This window comes from Symphalangus syndactylus, chromosome 17 (genome assembly GCF_028878055.3).
Source record: "Symphalangus syndactylus isolate Jambi chromosome 17, NHGRI_mSymSyn1-v2.1_pri, whole genome shotgun sequence".
Lineage (NCBI taxonomy): Eukaryota > Metazoa > Chordata > Mammalia > Primates > Hylobatidae > Symphalangus > Symphalangus syndactylus.
Window position 1 is genome coordinate 70,733,827 of NC_072439.2, and position 23,158 is coordinate 70,756,984.

At 36.2% G+C, this 23,158-nt stretch overlaps 1 protein-coding gene across 7 annotated transcripts in view; it reads right to left on the minus strand.

Moving 5' to 3' along the window:
• Positions 1–23,158, minus strand: part of MECOM (MDS1 and EVI1 complex locus) — a 302,674-nt gene that overhangs the window by 20,593 nt on the left and 258,923 nt on the right. For 2 of the 7 annotated variants that reach the window (XM_063621585.1, XM_063621588.1), the window contains exons 5-9: positions 19,960–20,107; positions 18,437–18,590; positions 12,770–14,126; positions 10,185–10,272; positions 4,962–4,988 (exon numbers count right to left, since the gene is read on the minus strand). In XM_063621585.1, the coding sequence (XP_063477655.1) occupies positions 4,962–4,988; positions 10,185–10,272; positions 12,770–14,126; positions 18,437–18,590; positions 19,960–20,107 (1,774 nt within the window). Of the gene's footprint in view, positions 1–4,961; positions 4,989–10,184; positions 10,273–12,769; positions 14,127–18,436; positions 18,594–19,959; positions 20,108–23,158 lie in introns of all 7 variants that reach the window. The other 5 variants (XM_063621586.1, XM_063621589.1, XM_063621590.1 and 2 more) reach the window with 4 other exon arrangements.

Here is a 23,158-nt window from a genome sequence, read left to right on the forward strand (position 1 = left end):
AGAAACATTCTTGAAAGAAAACTATCCCTGTCCAATTCTTCCCCCCAGTAATCTAATTTTTGTTCTCTATAATCTTCAAGTTTTTGTTCACCTGCACACTTATTTGAGAGTCACAAGCACAGGATGGCATTTACTTTTAAAGTTGGCTTGATCACTGTTTTTTAAAAACTTTTTGTAGAGATGGAGTCTCACTATGTTGCTCAGGCTGGTCTTGAACTCCTGGTCTCAAGCAATCCTTCCACCTGCTTCGGTCTCCCAAAGTGCTGGGATTATAGGCACAAGCTACTGTGCCCAGTCTTAGCTTGATTTTTAAGCTCCACAGCCAGAGGGACTCTCCCCTTTCCTTTGACCCTCTCAACATGTTGGGTTTCCTCAGGGCTCACATTTTATTTGGAAGCTGCTTATTACTGAATTTTTAAGTAGAAAAACAAACTTTCAGGCCATCCTGTTAAATCAACTCACCCATTATTTATTTGATTCTCAGGGCAGTGTGCCATTAGAAAGCTCAAGAAGCTATTTTAAAAGGTGTTTGCATTCTATATGCATTACATAAAATTCTCAAAAAGCTGTGATGATAGACCAGAAGACACATAAGAACTGAGATGATAACTGCAAATTCAAACAACTGGTCAACCCAAGAAACTATCCTTTTGCTAATGAGACAGCAGGACAGAGATGGAGGCCTAATTTATGAGCTCAAGTTAAAAATAAAAGGCAACATTTCCTACTCAGAAGGAAAAATTAACAAGACATATATGCTGTGGACACACAGCTGGACAGAATACCATCAGCTTCTTAAAGCAGAGCAAAGTCTTAACAGCATGGCCTGAACGTGATCTCTTCTCACAAAAGGAATATTGTGTGTTTGATTCTTCAAGTGACTATTCATGTTCTAGTTAGTTCTCTTTTTTTCCCCCTTTATCCTGGAGCCTGCCCTCTCATTTCATGCCCGGACTCCTAATGATAGCTACAAATTGCAACGTACAGGGTACTACTGCCAATTTGCCAAATGTCTTTCATCAAACACGGTACAAAAAAATCTCAGAGGAAAGTCAAGATACATTTACTTGTCAGACGACAAATGTGAATGCATCGGGAGGCGGTAAGGGCTATAAGCTCAGGGGTTTGATTCATAATCACTCAGCTGCTAAAACATTCTCCACAGATGCAAGTGGACAGCACATTTGTCACTATGAAGGATTTTGACACATACTGATCACAGGGCAGAGATATGGAATGATGCTGCTGCTCACAGAGGTTGGAGGAAATTCTGTCTCTGCAGAATATGGTCATTATTCCCTTCTAGACAGACCATTAGCATGTCCATTTTACTCTGGATTTATTTATTAAAAAATCAATCCAGAAATATTTTATGACACTCTTGTATTCGCATTTATTCCTTCTAATTGTTCCTTGTAGAGAATCATTTTGATATTCCACCCAGCAAGAAATAAGTTTTCTGAGTGAAAAATGACCTCTGGCCTTCAAACTGATTAGCACTAGTAACAAGCATGGGTAAGGGTCATGATCACACACATTTATTGGGAAGAACAGTTAATGCATGGGTAATGATTATAAATGTTTTATTTATGTACATTTAATATTTAAGTACAATTTCATTATCTAGTGGTTTTAAATCATTTGAGTGTCCATCCTGCTGACATACTCAAGACTCCTGCAACAAAACATCTTATAGAAACACGTTTCCTTTTATACGGAAAATAGCTTACTCACGACTATTATTCTCGGCTTTCATCTTCAGCACACATAAACTACAAGTCCTTCAAGTTATTTGAGAGCAATTGGCTGTTGAGAAATGTGTCTTGCTTTAGTAGCTGCTAATAGCTAGCTCCTTTTGAAGAAAGATCACTGTGATTACTTTACCTCAAACTGTTTCGATTTGGGAAAACCATCAAGAAACAAGAAAATATATTACGGGCTTGATGGCTAAATAATGACATTCTTAAAGGTAACAGGAAAAAGAATAAGGGTTATGCAAGTGTCTTACAAGCTGCCCCCACCTTTGGCTTCTGGTGTCAAATGAAAAGAGGATTAAACTGGAGTGGGGAAGGGAGGGAAAGAAGATGGGAAGCGAGCTGAGGGTAACTATTAACACACATACACACGTACACAAAACATTTTCTGCCCAGCCAGCAACCACTGAAGCAACATAAAAGCCTTCGTTGAATCCTTCTTTTCATCTTCCTAATATGTGCTCTTACAGCACTTGACCTCAGTTGAAAAGAATAAGTTTCCACATTAAGATAAACAGAAGTGACTCAGACATCTGCCAGTTGGGGTAACTCGGCAGTTCTGTGACCAACATCAGCCCTAGTCAATACCTTAGATTAAGGTATTGGATTAACACGAGCTCCATTGAGTGTACAGATCAAAATCCCAGCTTTCTCTTGCTATCTGGTCTGACTCACGTGATGTTCCTCCAAAAGTAACACACTTTTTTGCAGGAGAAATAGTAAGTTTTGACATTCATTTTAAATTTTAAAAATCAAGATAACCTGGAATATATGGAACAGAATCTAGCTATATGTTTTTAAATTATGAAAAAATCAAATGAAAAGAGCAATATGTACTACTATGAATAAGGAATTTGCTGAGAATGGGGAAATCAAAGGGGTAAAAGTTAGATCATATATTTTAAAAATATATTACACTGTGATCCATTAATGTCATAGGCTAATCTAAGATCAGTAAATGACAGTTTTTTTCCTATGGAACAGTAATTTTTATTTACATATATAATAGTTGATGTTATCTGCAGCCAGATGTCTGGAAGAGGAAGTCATTTCACCCTGTTCCAGTCCCCAAGAGGCTATTAACTTTATACTGACGCAAACTAATATTTAGACACAATTCCCTAGCTCCTACCAAAAAATGTAGCTATCTCTCTAGTCAAATAAAGTTAGTATTTTTAAAAACATTTCAGCAGGCAAGATATTATCAACTGGGTCCTAAGCACTTAACATTTATTATCTGGCAGCCAATAATTAATGACATAAAAAGGTTTCTCATTAAAACTATTAAAGTGACAACCTGATTATATGAAATGATATGTCCAACGACACCATGAATTATGTGACCTAATGTTTTACAAATTAGATTACACATGACTTTATCATAAAATAACTAACTTTTCATAAATAACTTATGATGGGAAAGTTTGTAGATTTGGTAGTTTTCTATATTTATTCACTTGATAATCCTGAGAAATCTCAAAATCATGGTCATATGGGGGAGAAGTAAATATTCCAATTTTATGGTTATCTCACTCCATGTATCATATTCAGCAGTCATGATTATGAAATCACTTAGTTTTTTCTTTATTTTTGTGAGTACATTGTAGGTGTATCTATCTGTGGGATACATGAGATGTTTTCGTACAGGCATACAATGTGGAATAATCACATCATGGAGAATGGAATATTCATCCCCTCAAGCATGTATCCTTTGTGTTACAAACAATCCACATAGAGGTTTTTTTTACCACAAAAAATTATAAACATATGTCTTTAATATTTCCTGCTAATATCTATTTTATAATACAAATGTAACTCACATCTCTGAAAAACCTGTGACTCAATGGAATGAGAATGTTTCAAAGCATTGCAACGGCAATCACTATGCTGTTGTATTATAAGAAAAGGTAGTTTAACTTAAAGTCTATATTGCCTTTGTAAGTTGGTACAATCATTGGCCATGTGTGTAGGGGGTCAACACCTTAAGCTTCAACCACCTAACAACAGAGCTATTGTCAAAGTCATACTGTACCTTAGAAAAGATGAGGACCATGAGGCACAATACTGAAGACAGATCTCTACCAGGAAAGGCAAAGGAAGAATACTGGAAATGCAGGCCAGGATAATCAGAAAACAACCCCATCTATTGCACAACTTTGCCTAAGTTAGTGGGTTGATCTCTCTCCCTCTCTCTCCATAAATATTTGTATACTTTGAAATAAACTTAAACCTTAAAAGTCTACCGGAATGAGAAAAATCAAAATTTTACATATTCCACAAAAGGGATAAAATGAAGGAATTTCTCGTAAAGAAAAATTAACATCAAATAGAGGAAATAGGTTAGTGCTAAAATGCTTCAACTAAGTTTATATATAATTATTCAGTGACTTTAAAAGGACAGCTAAACTATATCCCAAGATTTTGCCCATTCATCAGAAATCAGCATAATTTTCAGTGAAAAAGAGAAACAAAAACACATATACTTAGAGAATATTTTTAACTATATGTTATTTCCACTGACCGAGTTTTATTTGGGGGTAAAAACTAAATAAGCAGTATTCTTTGTATGGTAAATATCTTCCACTATAAAAAATAAAGCTATCTCCTAATATTATTAACTGAAACTGACTGTATCTGGAAATAGGAACTGAAAGTCAAGGAAGTGAAACTAGATGCTAAAAGATCCATTCACTAGTTACATATGAATTTGTAAACATTTAGTTTCATATCTTCAAATAGCCAGAACCAATTTCTGCCCTGGGATATATGGATGTGAATTCCCATGTCAGCCTGTATCTACACACAAGTTCAGGTTTTATCCTTTACAAGGCTTTATCAAAAGCATCTTTACATGCTGATACAGGCTCCACCAAATAATGTTTGTTTTCACTTAGTGACCCACTTCGAAGCCTCGTTTAACAGCGTGTTCCCAGGTGTCCAGAAAGAGTTCCGTATCAAGGTATAATTATGTGGAATGGATCAGATTTATCGAATAAAATCATTCTGTAAACAATTTCTAGCTCACTAAATGCCCAATTATAACTGAAAGAATGCAGCTTGAGAGAGCAGGGTAACTATCTGCTGGAGCCAAATCATGTAATGGAAACGGGTTCAGAATTATTTATGTCTGTACAGCAATTTAGAATGTAAGCTGTTTTCTTTTTAATGGTACATCACTTTAGTCAAAAATATAAGTAGGAAACTTACCCAAGTTCTCTGATCAGGCAGTTGGAACTGGGAGCAAAATTGAAACAAAAACAAAAAATTACTTCTGTGTTGGTATCTTTATTGCAATCTATCCTTTGAGAAATTAACATTTGTATTAACTTAGTAATTTTTGCTTATCATGTAACTGTACCTTGAGTAAAAGCTTTGGAAATAAAAATTAAATATTGTTATAACTCTGCTGAATTTCCTCTGTTTACCTAAATGGAATGTTGAATCAAGGTTCATTTTCACAAGAAAGCTAAATGCTACCTACTAGCGAATCTTATAGCAAAGCAGATGCTTCCTTTTTATTAATTACTACTTGCTATAAAACAATATCCTTACTTTACTTTAATAACTAAAAATTAGGCCATTTCCTGTAAAAATCCAATCTCTTCCATTTTTATAATGTTAATAACAAAGAAAACATATTTACTCAAATATGAATCACTGAATAACAAAAGGATAATGAAAGGATAATGCACTTGGAAATTCACTACTTGCTTTTTATTAGTATAGGACTCAGACCATCAGTAGTCAGAACAGTGAAGAATGTTAATGGGAAACTTAAAAGATCTAGCTATTGATGACAATTTATGACAAGATTCACTGGGAAAACTTTCAGTGGGTTAGAAGCTCTTCCAGGAGACACAAAAGTTATATATGCTTAAAAATATCATTTTGCTTGGTTAAAGGAGATATATATTTTGCTTATATATGTTTTGGTATCTTTAATAAGGAATATATATAGTTTTTAAAGGATGAAAACTTGATTGCAGAAGAAATCTAACCTATGAAACACTTGTTGAAAGCAAAATTGAAGAGGAAGAACAGAAGATTTAAGTGATTTTTCACATCAATGTGTAAATTATAACTTAGGAAAAGACTGTCTCCTCAGTTCCTTGGAATGTAGTAGCAGGGTAATCAGTCAATTTAAAAGAAAGAAAATATAAAAGAATGAAGAAAGGACAGAAATGTAAGTAAAAGAGAGTCTGTTGCAGATGTACTCAAAGCCAAACATTTGGAAATAAAATGTGCAAATAACCAAAAATAATAGTAAAAGTATAGGAAAATCAAACCAAGGAATAATAGCCACTTTTACAATTGCAAAATGACTTCCATGGATGTTCAAATGGGCTATCAATGTGAATGCAAAGGATCCAAAATAAGAACAAATGAAATGGACATTCAGAGGTCACACAGTAATAACATTCCCTGCATCTTACCTATTTGTGAACATTCAACTCCTTTTCAAAATTATAGTGACCATAAATAATTTTCAATCACATATGCAGGGAAAGCCTCTACAATGCTTATTTCTCCCTTAGAGTAAACTAACTTATTTGTAAAAGAAAACTAGAAGACTAAATAGTTCTCACCTGGCCTGATAGAGCAAACATGCTTCTTCAAGAATTGAAGTAAGAGAAGACTTTAGACCCTCAGCATTTATCTTTTAATTTTGATGTATGCACTCATGTATCCTCAAGTTTTTCTTTGTTTGTTTTTCGTCTTGGTTTTTTTTTTTTTTTTTTTTTTTTTTTGAGATGGAGTTTCACTCTTGTTTCCCAGGCTAGAGTGCAATGGCACAATCTTGGCTCACTGCAACCTCCACCTCCTGGGTTCAAGTGATTCTCCTGCCTCAGCCTCCCAAGTAGCTGCGATTACAGGCATGTGCTACCACGCCTGGCTAATTTTTTTTGTATTTAGTAGAGAAGGGGTTTCACTCTGTTGATCAGGCTGGTGTTGAACTCCTGACCTCGGGTGATCTGCCCGCCTCGGCCTCCCAAAGTGCTGGGATTACAGGCATAAGCCACCGCACCCGGCCTCTTGTAAGTATTTTTGACAGAATTTTTAAAATACGTATTATTCCAAAATGCAATAATACAACCTAATAATCTTTCAATAAAATTCAAAAAATTTTTATTTACTGAGGTGTTCACTTATCACTGACTAGGAATTATGGAATGGGAAGGAATATGCTGGGAACAATATAAAGATATACAAAAATTGTAAAACCAGACTTGCCCAGAGAATATCTCTATGAAGCATCCTTCTTTCCTTTCCCTAAAACATTGAGAATTTTATCCCCCCTTTATTATTATGATAACCCAAGAAATAGGGCAGATATTATTCCCATTTTGAAATGAAGATCCAGAAGCTGCGAGGGTCCATGTGATTTGCTCCAATATACTTAAATGGAAAATGAAGCAATGAACAGTTTTATGCAAGCACATTAGCTATGAAATCATAACAAGCGCTAAGAACAGAGGCAAGTCATTCTGTTTTGGCTCCTTAATCTGTGCCCCCCCTTACTTCTGCAGTGAGGTCATGCCAAGAATACAATAAGCATCTTTTCAAGTACTCCTAGGTACATGGCATGGCCCTGGCAAAGAAATTGGGCATAAATATTTATATTTATAATAAAACGCTTTTGCACCCACTAATAAGAGCTCTTCCTCATTTAGGTCCTTCCACATGCCAAGCACAATGTTAAATATGTTGTGTACATAAATGCCAACTCTTCCAGCTTCCCTGGGAAAGGTAAGACGTGATGAAAGAGGAAGAGGGCTCACCTGTATCCCAGCTTGTATCCCAGCTATATATAGCATGACACACGAAAACAGCCGTGATGGTTATAAAAACAATGAAATGTTTCTGTAATAGTTGGTAAATAGCCTTTGCCCTAAGTAACCTGAATGTTCCCCTGCTTCCTTGGCCTCTTCCCCAAACACCCCTCAGATAGTCCCATTATCCAGCGAATAAAACATTGGCAGTTGGTGCAGCAAGAGCCTCCAGTATCCTGCTCCAGAATGGCAGAAATCCATTCTGATTGGTAGGTATTCATGATGCATCAGGTTTTAAGTATTTTGATCATCACCCTTGGGTCCTGTTCTAATAGCAACATGCAGCAATAGGGAATCCCTTACACCAAGACGTGACATTCTGGTGTAGGAGGTAATCACTGCCACTGTGCTCCCACAGGTGTGTTTGTGAAGATCTCAGGAATAACCGCTATGCTGGAAGCACTGGACACATGCCTTATCTTTTGTGATCCTTAATTAACTTTGGGAACGATAAATATAACATCTTTGCTCTCTTATGGTTTTATTTTAAAATATATACCTACTATATGGCCGGGCGCGGTGGCTCAAGCCTGTAATCCCAGCACTTTGGGAGGCCGAGGCGGGCGGATCACGAGGTCAGGAGATCGAGACCATCCTGGCTAACACGGTGAAACCCCGTCTCTACTAAAAATACAAAAAATTAGCCGGGCGTGGTGGCGGGCACCTGTAGTCCCAGCTACTCGGGAGGCTGAGGCAGGAGAATGGCGTGAACCCGGGAGGCGGAGCTTGCAGTGAGCAGAGATTGCGCCACTGCACTCCAGCCTGGGCGACAGAGAAAGACTCCGTCTCAAAAAAAAAAAAAACCCAAAAAAAATATATACCTACTATATTGCTAACAGCTGCGAATTCATACAGAATTAATGGTTGATAAAACTGCCCATCTTATGAACTGGTAAATTTACCTTGGTTAGCAAAACATCTTTGAATTTCAAAGTGGATAGAAACCTTACACCCGACTCTCTCATTTTACAAATGGGAAAACTAAGAGCCAGGTAGACTAAGATGTTCAAAGACACTGAATCCCTTTTTGGTTTTTCTCCATTCTACCGTGAACCCATAGCACTCAATTTTGAAATGGTTAATTACTAAATTGTAAAGATTATCAGAACATGAAAATCACTTGATTACTGTAATTAATATTACTGTAATTAATTTTTGTAACATTAATGTATATATGAATATTATATCCTCATAAGTATTTATTTATAATTATAAGGGAAGTATCAAGAGAGATGTACTTTTTGTACAATATCTGACACAAAATATTTGCTACAGTCCAGTTCATTAGCCTATGAAACTTTACAAGTACTATTTAGATCAGTCTAAATATAAAATATAGTCCCAATAAACTGGTTTTTTAACCAGTTTTTTAACCTACTTCTTTTCCATAAAGTAATTATGTGAATAACATTCTTTAGTCTTCCTATATAAGATTAATACTAACTGGAATGTTTCTGAAACTTTTACTGCTAAACCATATATTATCTCATTTTGAAAGGGAGTGAGAGTGCTTTAGCAATAGTAGATTTACCCAACTAACCCAGAAGATTGTGTTACAACTCTCATACTCTTTATTCAGGACTCTAGAAAGATACTTGAAAAATTGTTAAAGAGGTAACAGAAAGGAAAAGGGAAAAAGAACCATATCCCATGATCTTTATTTAATTAATTTAATTACCTCATAGCTTTCCATAAGACAGCTTACATAAACTTCCCCTGATTTTATTAGAGAACCATCATTTTTTGTTTGAACATATTGCAACAGAACAAATTAGTTTATTCTGTTTTTAAGAATTTTCATTAAAATGTTGCTATCTATAAAGACCAGAGCTTGCATCCTTTAAACAAAAGTAAAATGAATTTTAAATTAAGAAACCACATTCAAGATGTTTATATACCGTATTTGTTCTTTCAATACGATTTTCCAGATGGTGATTGATATGTAAACCTGTTTTTAAAATTACTAAATGTATAAGGACTTTAAGATGAACCAATTAGAGATAGTGCTGCTTTGTATTTTCCTTGTAATGGTAAACTATATATTTTGATAAATGAACACAATTCTATTCTGCAAATAGCACTGTGCATTGTGGTGAATTCTTGTGCAATTACAGAGCTTTGCTGGAATGCTCAGTGGTCTCTAGATAAATTCCTTCACCCTCTATGGTAACAACTTGTCAGGTAGACTCATTTCCTGTTTTTATCTAAGCCCTAAAAGAACAAGAATGACCTTCATGAGTTTGGGACGAGTCACAGTATGATCTATTTCTTAGTATCAGCAACCACCACACACAAAACACACCTTGAATATTTATTTTCTTAAATGAATCCTGCTCACTCCAAAATGCACTTTAACTCAATAAACAGTTAATAGCAGACAATCATTTAACACTGAAGTCATGTTATTTTTTACACATATATTAACTAATTTTTCTTTAAAGAGCTTGGGTTTTAATTCTGCTAGAATTTCCTGTGTTCTTCCACACCAGCGTCATAGGAAATCCTAATGTTCTCAAGATGTCTTTCATTTCATTGCACCTGCTTTTCAGGATCAACAAGTTAGTTTACAAGCTGGAAATCTCAAATCCAAAATACTTACTTGTGGGTGAAACAAGAATCCTGGAGAAGGCCTCAAGTATTTCTCTTTTAAAGCTTCAAGTGGGTCAGTTAGTTTTCTTTTCTCTACTCTGAAAGGTTAAAATTAGATTTTGTAGATGAAGCAGTCTCACGTTATCAATCACTACATAATCACTGACATTTAAAGGAGCTAACAATAAAGTCAATGGTAGGTTTCTGGGAAGCACACTCATAAGAATATAAAGACATCTGTCCAGTTCTTGGAGATTACTCATGACACTTCTAGGTGCTTGAGGAGAGAAGATCCTATTTATAATGGAAAAACCCTACTGAATGACTAGGAATAGGAATAATGAGAAAACATGAAAAATGAGGAGTCACTAAATTATAGGCATTTGTCACGAATTCAGTACCTTTCCATTCCAAATGTAGACAAGAATGCTTAATGATTTTGAAATCATGAGGTCAAGGCTGATTTTGAATATTAGAGCCATTTTCTACCAAGAAGGTGTTCTCTCAAATATGCACTTTATTCCTTCCATATTTGTCAATAATAGCAAGGGCATTTCCAAGTATATACACTGCTAGCCACTCTTTGAGGTTCTCTCTCTCTCAATATATATTTATATTTAAACATATAGCATAATATATTGATATATACATATCTTATGTAAATTATATTTAATATATATTCAGAGATAGAGAGCATATATGCTCTTTGGATGCCACTGCTGATAAAGAAGGCAGGCAGATAGGATGGGTGTGGTGAAAAGAGAATGGGGAGCTTTCTGAAGGTAGAGAGAGACACATAAAACTTACCTACATATCCCTTCTGCTTTAGAAATGTTTGCCATTCTATTTTGTATTAAGCACATAGGGAAATAATATCCCTATGTTGAATTAATTCATTGAATTAATTTCTTTTACCAACTTGGTAATTAAAAAAACTTTTAGACATGTGCACTCTTAAAGCAGAATAAAATAGCTACCACTTATTGATATTGTATATGTGATATATGTGTGTTGCATACACTATTTCACTTTTTGAAGTAGGTGATGTTATGTCCATTTTATGATATTTTTTAAAGTCTCAGACATGAGAAGGCTGAGATTTCAACCCGAGTCTGACACTAAAACTGGATTCTAGGTCTTTCATGAGTTTGGCAAAATGACAGGCCTAGGTCTTAATTGAGACAAGCACCAGAGAGCTGTTGGAGATCACAGTGAGTGAGAGGAATGCTAGTAGGTGATGGGGATGAATGCAAGAGATATGTGGAAGAACCAGAAGCCAGTTGCTATCGAGAGGGTACAAAAAGGAAAGTCTAAAAATTATCTTAACAAAGGACTGAGACACATCGAGTAGGAAATACGACCTTACCCAAAAAGTGTGACATACAATCTACACACAAAATATGGAAGACATGTTTTTCTTTTTTTTCCTTCTCTAGTAACAGGACTGCCAAAGGAATTAAGATATAATAATTTTAAAAAACAGCCAAACTTGGTACTGACAGCACTGAGATATTTTGTATTGTCCGTTGATATTACTTTATCATATTCAAATGAGGGTAGTCCTTTCCATGCTGACAGTGTTTCCTTGTTAACACATTGTAGATAATATACATAGAAGAAGAGTTTTAAATGAGAAGAACTTGCAGCTCTAGTACCTATTAAGTAAAATGAACTTGATAAATATTGTTGAATTAAATAATAGCACATTTTCTCTTCACGAAAGAGAAATAGGCAAATTATGAAAATACTCCAATGTTAGATAAGTTCAATAAAAAATTATCCACATGTTCCATGAACTCTTGACAATGTTCAAGATTAGAATGAGAAAGTAAATGTGAAAATGTTTGTAATATTCAAAATATGTAACAAACATATTATTCATACCCATTTAAAGAAAACTAGTATTTTAAAACTAAATCACTTTGGTCAAGTGAATATTACTGAATATTGCCAAAAAGGCCTTTTATTAAACTTGTATGTTTCACCCCAAGATTTTTTTGCTACATCAAAGGAAACCGGAAAATGAAGCTATTAAACAGAGACATTTTTTAAGTCAACTACTCATATTATATACAAAACATATTCTGTGATTAATATTTCATTTACTTGGGGGCTCCTGAGAGATTTATTTAGAAACAATATGGCCAGCCCTTATTAAGGATGTGTTGGTAGGTTAACAAAGGGTGGACTCTTGCTGTTATGTATCCCCCCCATTGCAAATAACCTGACCCATTTTAGTACCCACGCATATTTGCATTAATCCTTCAGGATCCTCATTCTTCCGCCACTTGACAATTTACTTTAAATATGACTTTCCCATATTTTCCACTCCAAAAAAAGTGCTTAAAAATAAATTTATTGTCAAGGGAAAAAAATTCTGTAGGCCTATTCCAAACCCCCAACTTCAGAACCATCCAAAAATAAGTTCAAACACAATGATCCAACTTTCAGAATAAAAAATGAGTTCACTAGATCAAACAACTTCACTCTGTTTTATAATAGTAAAAATGATGTGTTAAAAAGCCATCACTTTACAGTGTAAATACCACCTGTCATACATCTGCTCATATTTCATCATCTTCCATACACGCTTACCTGTAAATAGGGTCCATAAAGAAAGGAGTGGGTCTTGCATGCTGCAAGGAACCATCTGAAGCAGGTCTTGATTCAATGTTGCTTCCTTTTTTTTCCCCAAACACATGGTTTTTTCGAGGCTCAGTCAGCTTCGTCCCACTGGCTCTACTCCTACTGCCCATACTTAGATCCAGGGGCTGGTCTTGGCTTGTGGCAGGCGTCACTGGAGGCTTGGAGGGGACTGGAGTCAAGGGCTTCTCATCCTTTCGCTTAGTGGTGAGATCAAAGGGGGACTCAGAGCTGCCCTTCTGCAGTTTCTTTACTTCACCTGGTGATTGGGGTTCCATTTTCAAAGGTAACGATCTCAAGTCTCTATCAGGAAATGGGTACATTGATTGAGAGAATGCTGGAAAAAATGGGAGGGGAAACATGGAAGGGTAAGGTAAAGCTCCAACTTTTTTGTCTTGCAGCCCCACCAGTCCTGTTGAACCAAAGTATTTTTCAGCAATAGAAGCAATAGCCTTTATAGAATCATTCACAGCTCCTGACACCGCAGTCTGCTCCTCTAAAGATGGTGAGAAAATGGAATGATTGCTGTATTCTTTCTTATTATTTATTGAAGCCAGATTCTGAAGAGGGCTTACTTTGTCTTTGAACATTTTACCATTTTCTTTAAATTTCTCTTTATCACTTTCAATGTCACTTTCCAGATCAGAGCCCGAGGTTGTTTCCAGGTCACTGCCACTTGGTGTACTGACATCATCAAGGTCACTACTCTCTGACTGGTCACTGATTTTCTCAAGGGGCCTCTCTTCAGAGGACCTCTCGGGCTGGAGCTCCACTGGCTTATTGTCCCCTACAGATGGGTGTTTAGATAGTGCCTTCAAAATATCCTGTGTAGCTGGCAGTATCTGAGGATGTGTCATGAGGGGACTTTGACTTTTGTTTGTCTGTTCAGTACTTGATATTCCTTTAACAGGAGAACTAGCAGGTATCAAAGGAGGCCTGTGGTACAAGCCGGAAGGAAACAGACCAGGGAAGCTAAAAGAAAATCCAGGAGCTGTTGGAAAGGTAAGACCAGCAGGATGCCTATTGGCGCCAAAATAGTCAGCAAGGCCCGGGTTGGCATGACTCATATTAACCATGGACGTTTTATCCATAGCTGGGGTTCCAGGAAGTGAAATGCCTTGGCCAAAAAATCCACCTGCCGCAAAATGGTTCTTGCCCTCACAAAACCTCCTGTGTTTATTTAAGGAAGACGTAGTGCTGAACATTTGTCCACAGTCTTTGCACTTGATTTGGGTTCTGCAATCAGCATGCATGCGCTTATGACGGCAAAGGTTTGAAAACTGAGTATAGGATTTATGGCAGACCTCACCTGTGTGCAAACAACAAAAAACAATCTCAGGCTTTATGTCAATTGCTTCTGAATTTAGCAAATATCACAATTGGTTTACTCAAAATTTCAATTAGGAAGCCAGTAAAAGACATTGGAGGCACCAATCTGGGTGCTCCAAACACAGAAAACCCCATTTCACTAGATTCCAAAGCAAGGCAACCAACCTGACAAATGTCTTGAGGCAGCACAAATATTTCATATATATAGATATATATATATATTGTCACACCCTTGTGCAATATTTTGCATAATATTTGTGTATTTAAATATTTATGAAAAGTTAAATTCCATCATGCATTGATTCTCCACACAATTATTATACTAATATAATGTTGAAAATTAAAGTCTTAAAATGCATTACGTACAAAACACAACAAGAACCCCTTTCAAATTTTAGAGTACTTAAAAATTCTATTTTGTAGGCACCAAAACAAAATAAAACATCCTCAGCCAGAAACTTCATCTTTATTGCCTCTCCCCTTGGGGAAAAAGCCTGTGACTGCCCTGCTATTATTTAATTGGTATTATATCATATGCTCTCATCATTCACACATCAAAGCCACACAACAATGCACATTGTGTATTCTGAGACTTTTTTTAACAATCATTTTCATGATTTGAGAAAGACTGACATAATTTACAATGGCTCTATTTTAAGCCTGCAAAGGAAACTAAATTGAATGTAGCCCATCCTGCATTGCTGGTTCCCATGAACTATGATCACGTCCTCTGACTTCCCCTCACACCAGTGGTTGTGCTAACCTTCCTGCATTTATGAAACCCCTGTCCTTGGGAAACATGTCCACTTGTTGTCATATCTACACTGGTTATCTCAGGCTTGACTTCTGTGTGTTATAGCCAACTATGGTCAGTAGGGGAGAGCACTGTGAAAGCTCTAATCCAGAAAGAAGGACACAGCTGTGAAATATGCCTCTTTGCTAAGAATTTGCCAATAAAGTAGAATCTCCCTCCTCACACATGTGCCACTATAGCCAAGTATATTTTAAGACCAAACTTTGTAACCCTTAATAACTCCTTTACCAGGTAAGAATCCTCACTCACTTCACGGTCCAGCGGGATTACAGTATCAGTACCCTGAGCATCATATTTTTTATTTTACTTTACAGGATTGAGCCACGTTATGTGTGAGCTTACTTTAACACTTCTGTGCATGTTCAATACATGCAGAAACAAGATGTACCTTGTTGGTAATTGTTGAAGCAAATTTATTTTAAGAAATTAAATTGAAGACAAAATGCAACAGTTACTGCTTTCATACGATGGCTGCCTTTAAGGGCAGAATGATTGTGCTTCTATGTCAAAGCAATAATAATTAAAAAAAAAACTCATGTCAAGGAGATTTTATAGACTTTCAGTCAAGCAAAACTCACCCAGAACTTGGATTATCCCACATACATCCAAACAGGAAGTACCAAGTGAGGGTATATCTTTTTCTTTTACTACTAAAGGTTAAAGTGTATTGTTGCATATATCAAAGTGGTAATATTAAAGGTGCCTTCAATTGTGGGATGAATCACAACATTATAGAGGCTGTAACATGCATTTTAATGGGAATAGAAGATGTGGGTGCTATCTTTTCAAATTATTTTACCAGAATATATTGACCAGAGTCAGCTTTAAAAGTATATACAATTTAACCATACACCATAAATATACATCTAATTTAAATTGTTTGATACACTAATTAAAATCAAATAATGGAGAAGGTAGAAACATCGGACATTTACTAGATATATTAGAATAATTTAGCTACAACCAATAACAACATTTTATTATCGGAATTATAAAAAGTAAGAAAGCAATGCCTCTTAAAAGGCATTGAAAAAATGTCTTGATGAGTATTCAACCAAGACAAGAGTTTTTCAAAGGCTCGCCATTTTTTGGCAAGTGAATATTGCTCTCTACACTTCTTTCTTACAATCAGATGGCTTTAAAAAAAAATCAAGAGCTTCTCTCTGTTGGAGTAACAGAAGTTCAGCTGACTTTACTGGTGGCTGCCTTTGTTACATGGCTGAGTGGGTCTGTGTCTGGGCTCAAGAACATCGAATCTGGGATGTTTTCTTAGGCAGAGGCTTTGTTTTCAGCACTTGAAGTCCTGGCCTGGCATACCACAAACTATCAGGCCTCCAGGTAAACTGGTTCAATTGATGTTGAAGTCTATACTCTACTGTAATTTTCTCAGTAATAAGGAATTAGCCAGCAGTTAACATTGCATTTTTCTACTTATTAAACAAATTAAGAGGCATTTTGAATATATTCAGCCTATTAGAGCATGTGGTTTCTATTTGGGAAAGCTGGAGGTTTCTGTAAAGGCAGTGAGTAATTACCTTAGCACTGGTGACTTTGGGCCCAAGCGTGGCAGCACAATGTAATAAGAGACAGTTGCCATAAACACACCAGTGGGGGTAAATCGTGGTGTGTGGCCTTCTGGTGAGAAACAGATATCAGCCCTAGGTGAACCTCCTCCACTCAAGTCTCCACACCATTTCCTGATCTTTAAACTCTTTTGTTCTGAAATTACATGGCTATTATTCATAATTACTCCATGGTTCTCTGTCAGATTTTAAATTTGAAGAATGCCATCTGCTATTTAAATTTACCAATAATTACTGAAAATACATTCAAGGGAAATACTTTATGCAATCTGATTGGAAAGGGACACCCTATGGCACTTTAAAGTAACACTTGTCTAGAACACAATTAAAATTTCAGATCCCAGAGTCTTGGATAGTAGAAGTCTATATTTTCTGACTTTTATTTTAAATAATAGAGAAAGCATTAAATGAGTGATCAGAATTCCTTGTGGTTTATTCTAGTTTGTTCTCACATAAAAACATAATAAAACTTACCAAAATTTATTTCTGAGGAATCAGAAATAAATGAACTATTTAATATCGTATGCCTGTAGTACTTCCAAGTACATTTTCAGGACATTAAGACTTAAGAGTCAGGAATGTCTTTTTGAGACAAGAAGTCTAAAATTTCTATTGAATGCTTTATTTCCCGTGACCTTCAACAGAGCTTCCCCAAGGGAGACGAGAGCACCCTTTTGTTTATCTGCTAGTCCTCTTCACCCGAGGAACAGAAGAACATATGAGCAAAACAGGACTCTAGTGTAAGCTGGAAAAGGAAAGAAAAGCTCTTTTGGTGCTTGGACACACAAAAGAAAGCTGTGTCAAGGCAAAGGAGAGTTAGTCTCTGGCATCTCCATGTTGGCACTGAAAATTAGTTTTTTCCATCAGGTCCTGTAGTAGTGTCTCATATACCTATTACAAACCAAAGTCAGAGGTCTTGCCAAGTGCTGAGTATGCTTCAACCAATTCTATGTGTGTCTGGGTCCAAAATCAGTCTTGAAGTTTGCAGCACAACTCAATAAGTCATTGTATTTATATGCCCAGCCAAGCAATGGATTAAAAGAAGCCCAGAATTTTTGCCCAGGTAGACTAAGAACAACTGATTTTACTTATAAAATGTTTGAGCACAATACAGAGAACAGGAGTGGGCAGAGAGAAGAAAAAGCAAATGAGAGCTGAGTTTTATTGTATTTGAAGGATGTTACGACAGTGCTCTGTACAGGGATGTTCTAAGTAGGTGGTCAGATCCGATGTCCCCTAAAAGCACACTGCCTATAAACTTGCTTTGGTGCAGTGGGTAAGAGAAACAGCATGTCCAGCATCTAAGCGAAAATGTTCTGCTTTTCTTCAAGTAGCAGAGAACTACAGCTCCGACAGCCTGTGATGGCAACAATGGGTAGATTAAAAAGCATTTCATCCCCCTTGCTCTCTCCACACACATATACTCACATACATGCACACAGAGCCGTAAGCCTACTTCCCAGGTGGGGTTCTTCCAGCTCTTTCTGATCCAGAACAGGTTTTTAATCATTTCATCTTGTTTAGTGATGGGTGCTATGTGCTGCTTTACAAAGCCATGAACATTTACAATATGAGACAAATCTGATGGTCCTGATTAAATCCTACAACCTGGGGAGGTTTCCCTTTGATTATCTAATGACTTTTCTTTTCTCTACCTGTTATTGATTTCTTCTAAAAGAAAATCATAAAACAACTTCTCAGGAATCAAGGACAAAATACCATGGATCTGATTATAAAAGATTTACTTGTAATCATAAATAGCCCTACTGGATTGGACCATAAATAGCTAACATGGTGACCCTCTAACGGCCATGTGCAGCCACTCTCCTGGTCACAGTGCCTTTTGGGGAAGAGACAGATGTGGGAAGGAGGGCTGGAGTGTTGAAAACTTACAGATAAAGGGCTTCACACTGCTGTGGATGTGCTTGTGTTGTTTGAGGCCCGACGAAGTGGCAAACGTTTTGCCACACTCCGGGCATGCATGGGCCCGGGCACCGACATGCTGAGAGCGAATGTGCCGCTGAAGGTTGCTAGGGTCCGTGAAAACCTGCTAGGAAATGAGTACTGATTAATCAAGAAACTTAACTCAAGGGCACAATAAAGAAGACCCGGGATGACTCAAGAAGAAATTTTGCTTATTTGTTTTGTTTTTCTTTTCCCCAAAGACCAAAAGTGTACTCTCCTCCAATTTCCAAAATGTACTCTCCTCTAGGGTAGGAACTGTAAATTATTCTGCTCTATATCCTTAGCATGGTGTATCCACTGGTATCAGTTGAACCAAATAATGAATGGCACTATTAGGCCATATTCAAGGCCTTTTTGATACCATTTAGAGTGACTTGAGTTGAATAATAAAATGCTGGTTATGCCATTATTAAAACTGGTGTGCTATTTTCACCCTTTAAATAAAGACACATTGTGTACAAAAATTTGGAGGATTTTGACTAGCATACCTTAAATCTATTTAAAGAGTTTCCCTAGGGTGTTAAATTCTAACACTCTTTCAGTGAATTACTAGCAAGCTAAAACCATTCCTTTAGACATTGTACTAAAAACAAAAATAAAAAAGCCACCCAACACATCTGAGAGCAAAACATCCCTAAAGAAATTTCAAATGTATTTTTAATTTTTATGAGAAAAAAACATACAAAATTTTAATGTGCATAGAACAAGGTAAACACAGGAGAATGATTACCCAGTAACCTGGTGGGGTACAGAAATTTCCATTGGCATGAAAAAAAAAAGCTATTAAAATGCTAGGAAATGTGTTTTGGAAATAGAAAGCAACTTTAATGACACCAGGACATCTTTGAGTTAATTAAAAAACATGAAATTAAAAGAAGTGAATTACTTTTACCACAGTTCACAGTTATGGTCTAAGTTGAGTACTTCCATATCATCCTTATGTTGTTCAGCACTGACAGAGGCTCTATACATTTTAATTAGAACCAAGTCATAATTTATGGTGAGCCCTTGGTTAGAAAAATCTGCAAATGTAAGAGTCACCCATTCTTTCTGAATAGGCATTCAGAAATTTTATGTGACTTCCTCACAAATTGCTATTAAAAGAAATCAGTAACGTGAATTGGATAAAATTTTCATTCTCCACAAGGCCATAAAACAACTCCACACTGGCAAATCAGTAGCGGAACCAGGAATTTACCAAGGATGTCTGACACCTAGTTCTGGAACTCACCATTAAGCCTCACTTCCTCCCTTACAAAAATAAAAGGATACCCACTAAGTGTTTTTATACACTCTACTAATGCCTTTTAGCATACAACACTCAGTGTACTTTTCTCAAGATATTTATAGTTTCCCCTCTGAAGGCTTGTTTTTATATATCGTAGCAAGTGATGGATTAAGAGAGAGCAGGATGACATAGAGAGGCCAAGTAGCCTACAAATTCACTGTACCTTGGCACAGTTTTCACATTCATAGTGCTTTCCACTGTCATGTGACATCTGGTGGCGAATTAAATTGGACTTCCAGTTAAATGCCTTGGGACACTGATCACACTTGTATTCCCTCTCTTCAGTATGTGACAGCATGTGTTTCTCCAGGCTGTTAAGAGAACAATAGATTTTAAAAGACAAAGGATGCATTCATAAACAGAACATCATTTTATTGCTAATCCAACTGGTAATTAAAGAAATAAGAAGGAAAAGGAGTTGAACTGAGAAGGAGGAAAGAGCAGAAACAGGCTTGTGACAGACGGAAGTGCATTTTATGTTTCCTGGACTATGTCTCCTGGACTGTGTCACCAATATGAAGATGTGTTCTTGTTGTTAGAAAATAAATCTGATACAGCTGGCAAGGATTATCTGCCAATTTAAGAGCATGATAAACAACAAGCTATTTGTCCAGTTTTGGATTCACTACACAATTCTAACAGCAACACGTATTGCTAATACTCACTTAACTGAAACACAAACACTCAAACAGGAAATGCTTAAAAATATGTAGGCAAGTATTCTGTCTAATGTATATAATCTCTAGTGAATCAAAGATGGACAGATGGATGGATGGACTGATGCATGGATATATGTGTGTGTATATATACACACACACACACACACACACATAATATATAAAACCTAAGAATTGGGGAGCAAAAAAGTGTGTGATATTTTAAGTGGATGCAATATTTAAGTCCCCTAAAAGAAAAACGTGATTAGAAGTTTCTCACAAGCATAGTTTCTCTGTTTTAAAGTTTAAAGTGTTTTATCTTCTCAAATGTTTGCCCCCATTTTCTAAAATTTGTATATGAAAGCTGCATGAATATAATGAAAAGCAAGTATTATAGATAATGGATTACTGTGATAGAAGGTGTCTGCAACACCTTTATTGATTAAATGCATACACACATAACACACTGGGATAGTACCCCCAAATAAAGTAACCAGAGCTCCGTGGTAAAATAGCCTATTTCAAATCTGAACTATGAAATTCACAAGATGGCCCTTCAACATCTTGTTATGACAAAAGGCAAGACATTTATAGATAATGTCCAAAAAATTAGGGTTCCAACCTGAAGAGATGCCCACTGACCAAAGGTGGGGCAAGTGAAGAACAGCAACTCTTTTATCAATAATGATATTCAAAACACAAACAGAACCTCACTGGTCTCCCAAGGAAGCTGCAGGAAAGCCAAATCATTATTCCTAAAACTGGTAAATAAAAGGAAAATATTTGTGTACATATCTGCTTTTCCTATGTAAACTGCACTTCGGGTAAACAAATAGGCTATGAAGGGAAGGTTCTCTACGCGAAATTAATCCAGATAATAAATGATGAAACAATGATAGAGTCAGAATACGTTCATTTTGAAGCTCCTAAAGAATTAATGAATCTAGGCAATCCATTATGTGACTTCAGGTAGAAATAAATGGCACCATCAATGAAATCTTGCTGAAACACTGAGCATAAATCCCAACGAAGGCTTGGGATGTAACTACAAGTCTACAGGAAATTAGAGGAGATAGAGAAAGATGTTAACACCATAATGATGTAAACAGCAGAATCCAACTCAGTTTCTTCTATAATTTTCTATAAATAAATTGTAATAAGAGAAAGAAGGTGGTGGAGAGAGAGACAGACAGAGACAAAGAGACAGAGAGAGACACAGAGAGAAAGAGACTGCCTTCTGGGGGAGCCTTTAGATTCAAATAGTCATAACAGACTTGTCGATCAATTGCTATATGTGGACTTTATTTTGATCTTCATTCAAACAAAACACTAAACTTCATGAGATAACTGAGGAAATTTGTGCTCTTACTGAATATTTGATAATATTAAGAAATTATTTTTAATGTAGTATTGAACTTACGTTTTTAAGGAGTCCTTACTTTCTATAGACACATACTGGACTATTTTTGAATAAAATGATATAATGTCCAGGGTTTGTTTCAAATAATTCAAAGCAGGTATAGTGACAAGATTGGCTTCATGTGATAATTATTAAAGCTGAACACATGGGATTTTAAAAATCCTATCCCCTCTCTAGTTTTGTGTATATTTGAAGCGCTCCACATTAAAAAAGTTATTTAGAAAAGAAAAAGTACCAACCATGAAAGCATTCTTTTATTTTCTTTTATTTCTTTGTGTGATGAATACTATAAATTTCAGTACCAATTAAGACCTTTGTGCACCTAGAATAAATTATCCGGTGGTCATACAGACTGTGTGAGTGGGAGTATATCTAAGAAAATGAAGTGCCCATTCTCATATCTTGGTAAATTAGAAATGCATTTCTTCATTTTCTCTTTCTCAGCTTCCTCCCCACAACTCTATTCGTACTGGCACAAGAACTCATTTTTCCTGCCCCATGAATCAACTGAGTTGGAAGTGCTATTCTGATCACAGGTGGTGATATCTCTCTGAACAAAAGGTACTAGGAGAGTACAGGTGTGTGGAGCCATAAGAAAGGCCCTACCTTTATCTACAATATGTAATCCTCTGTTTGTTACAGAGTGGAATGTTAATAAAAGAGTTAAGACAGAGATACCAACAACTGTCGTTAACATTAAAATGAGTCAGGGACATCCTCCAAAATCACTGTACAGATTGCAATTCTCACTCTCCGTCCCTAGCAACCCATACAGGCAAGCCATTTTATGATATATATTCCACTATGCTATATATCAAATCATAAACCCTGAAATCTGTGGCAAAAGCTTGGCCTATATGTTGAGTTTTATTCCTCCCCCTAATTCCAAGGATATGTTTTAATTTTAAGAGTATATTATGAGTATATTATGAGCATGTAGGGGTAAAAAGATAACAAAGCAAAAGGAATTTTCCCTTCTTTGCTTCTCCTAATCGAGCAGAAACTCCATATTGTTGCATAGTATTATTAGCTTCCAGCTAATCAGTAATAAAAAGCACGAAAAAGCAAGTCATTTTCACAAAAGTAAATGTGCATTGCTTTCATAAACATAGAAGCAATCCAGTCAGTCAGTGAGACTTCTCTGCTTTTCATGGAATTTTATCTCAATCTATAGAGCCTTGATCAGCCTTTTGAGTTCTTTTCAGTTCTTTTCACGTTTTGCACATCGACCTTTGTTTCTTTCTTGCTCCTATTTTTTTGTCTGCATTCTTTTCTCAAGATTTTAC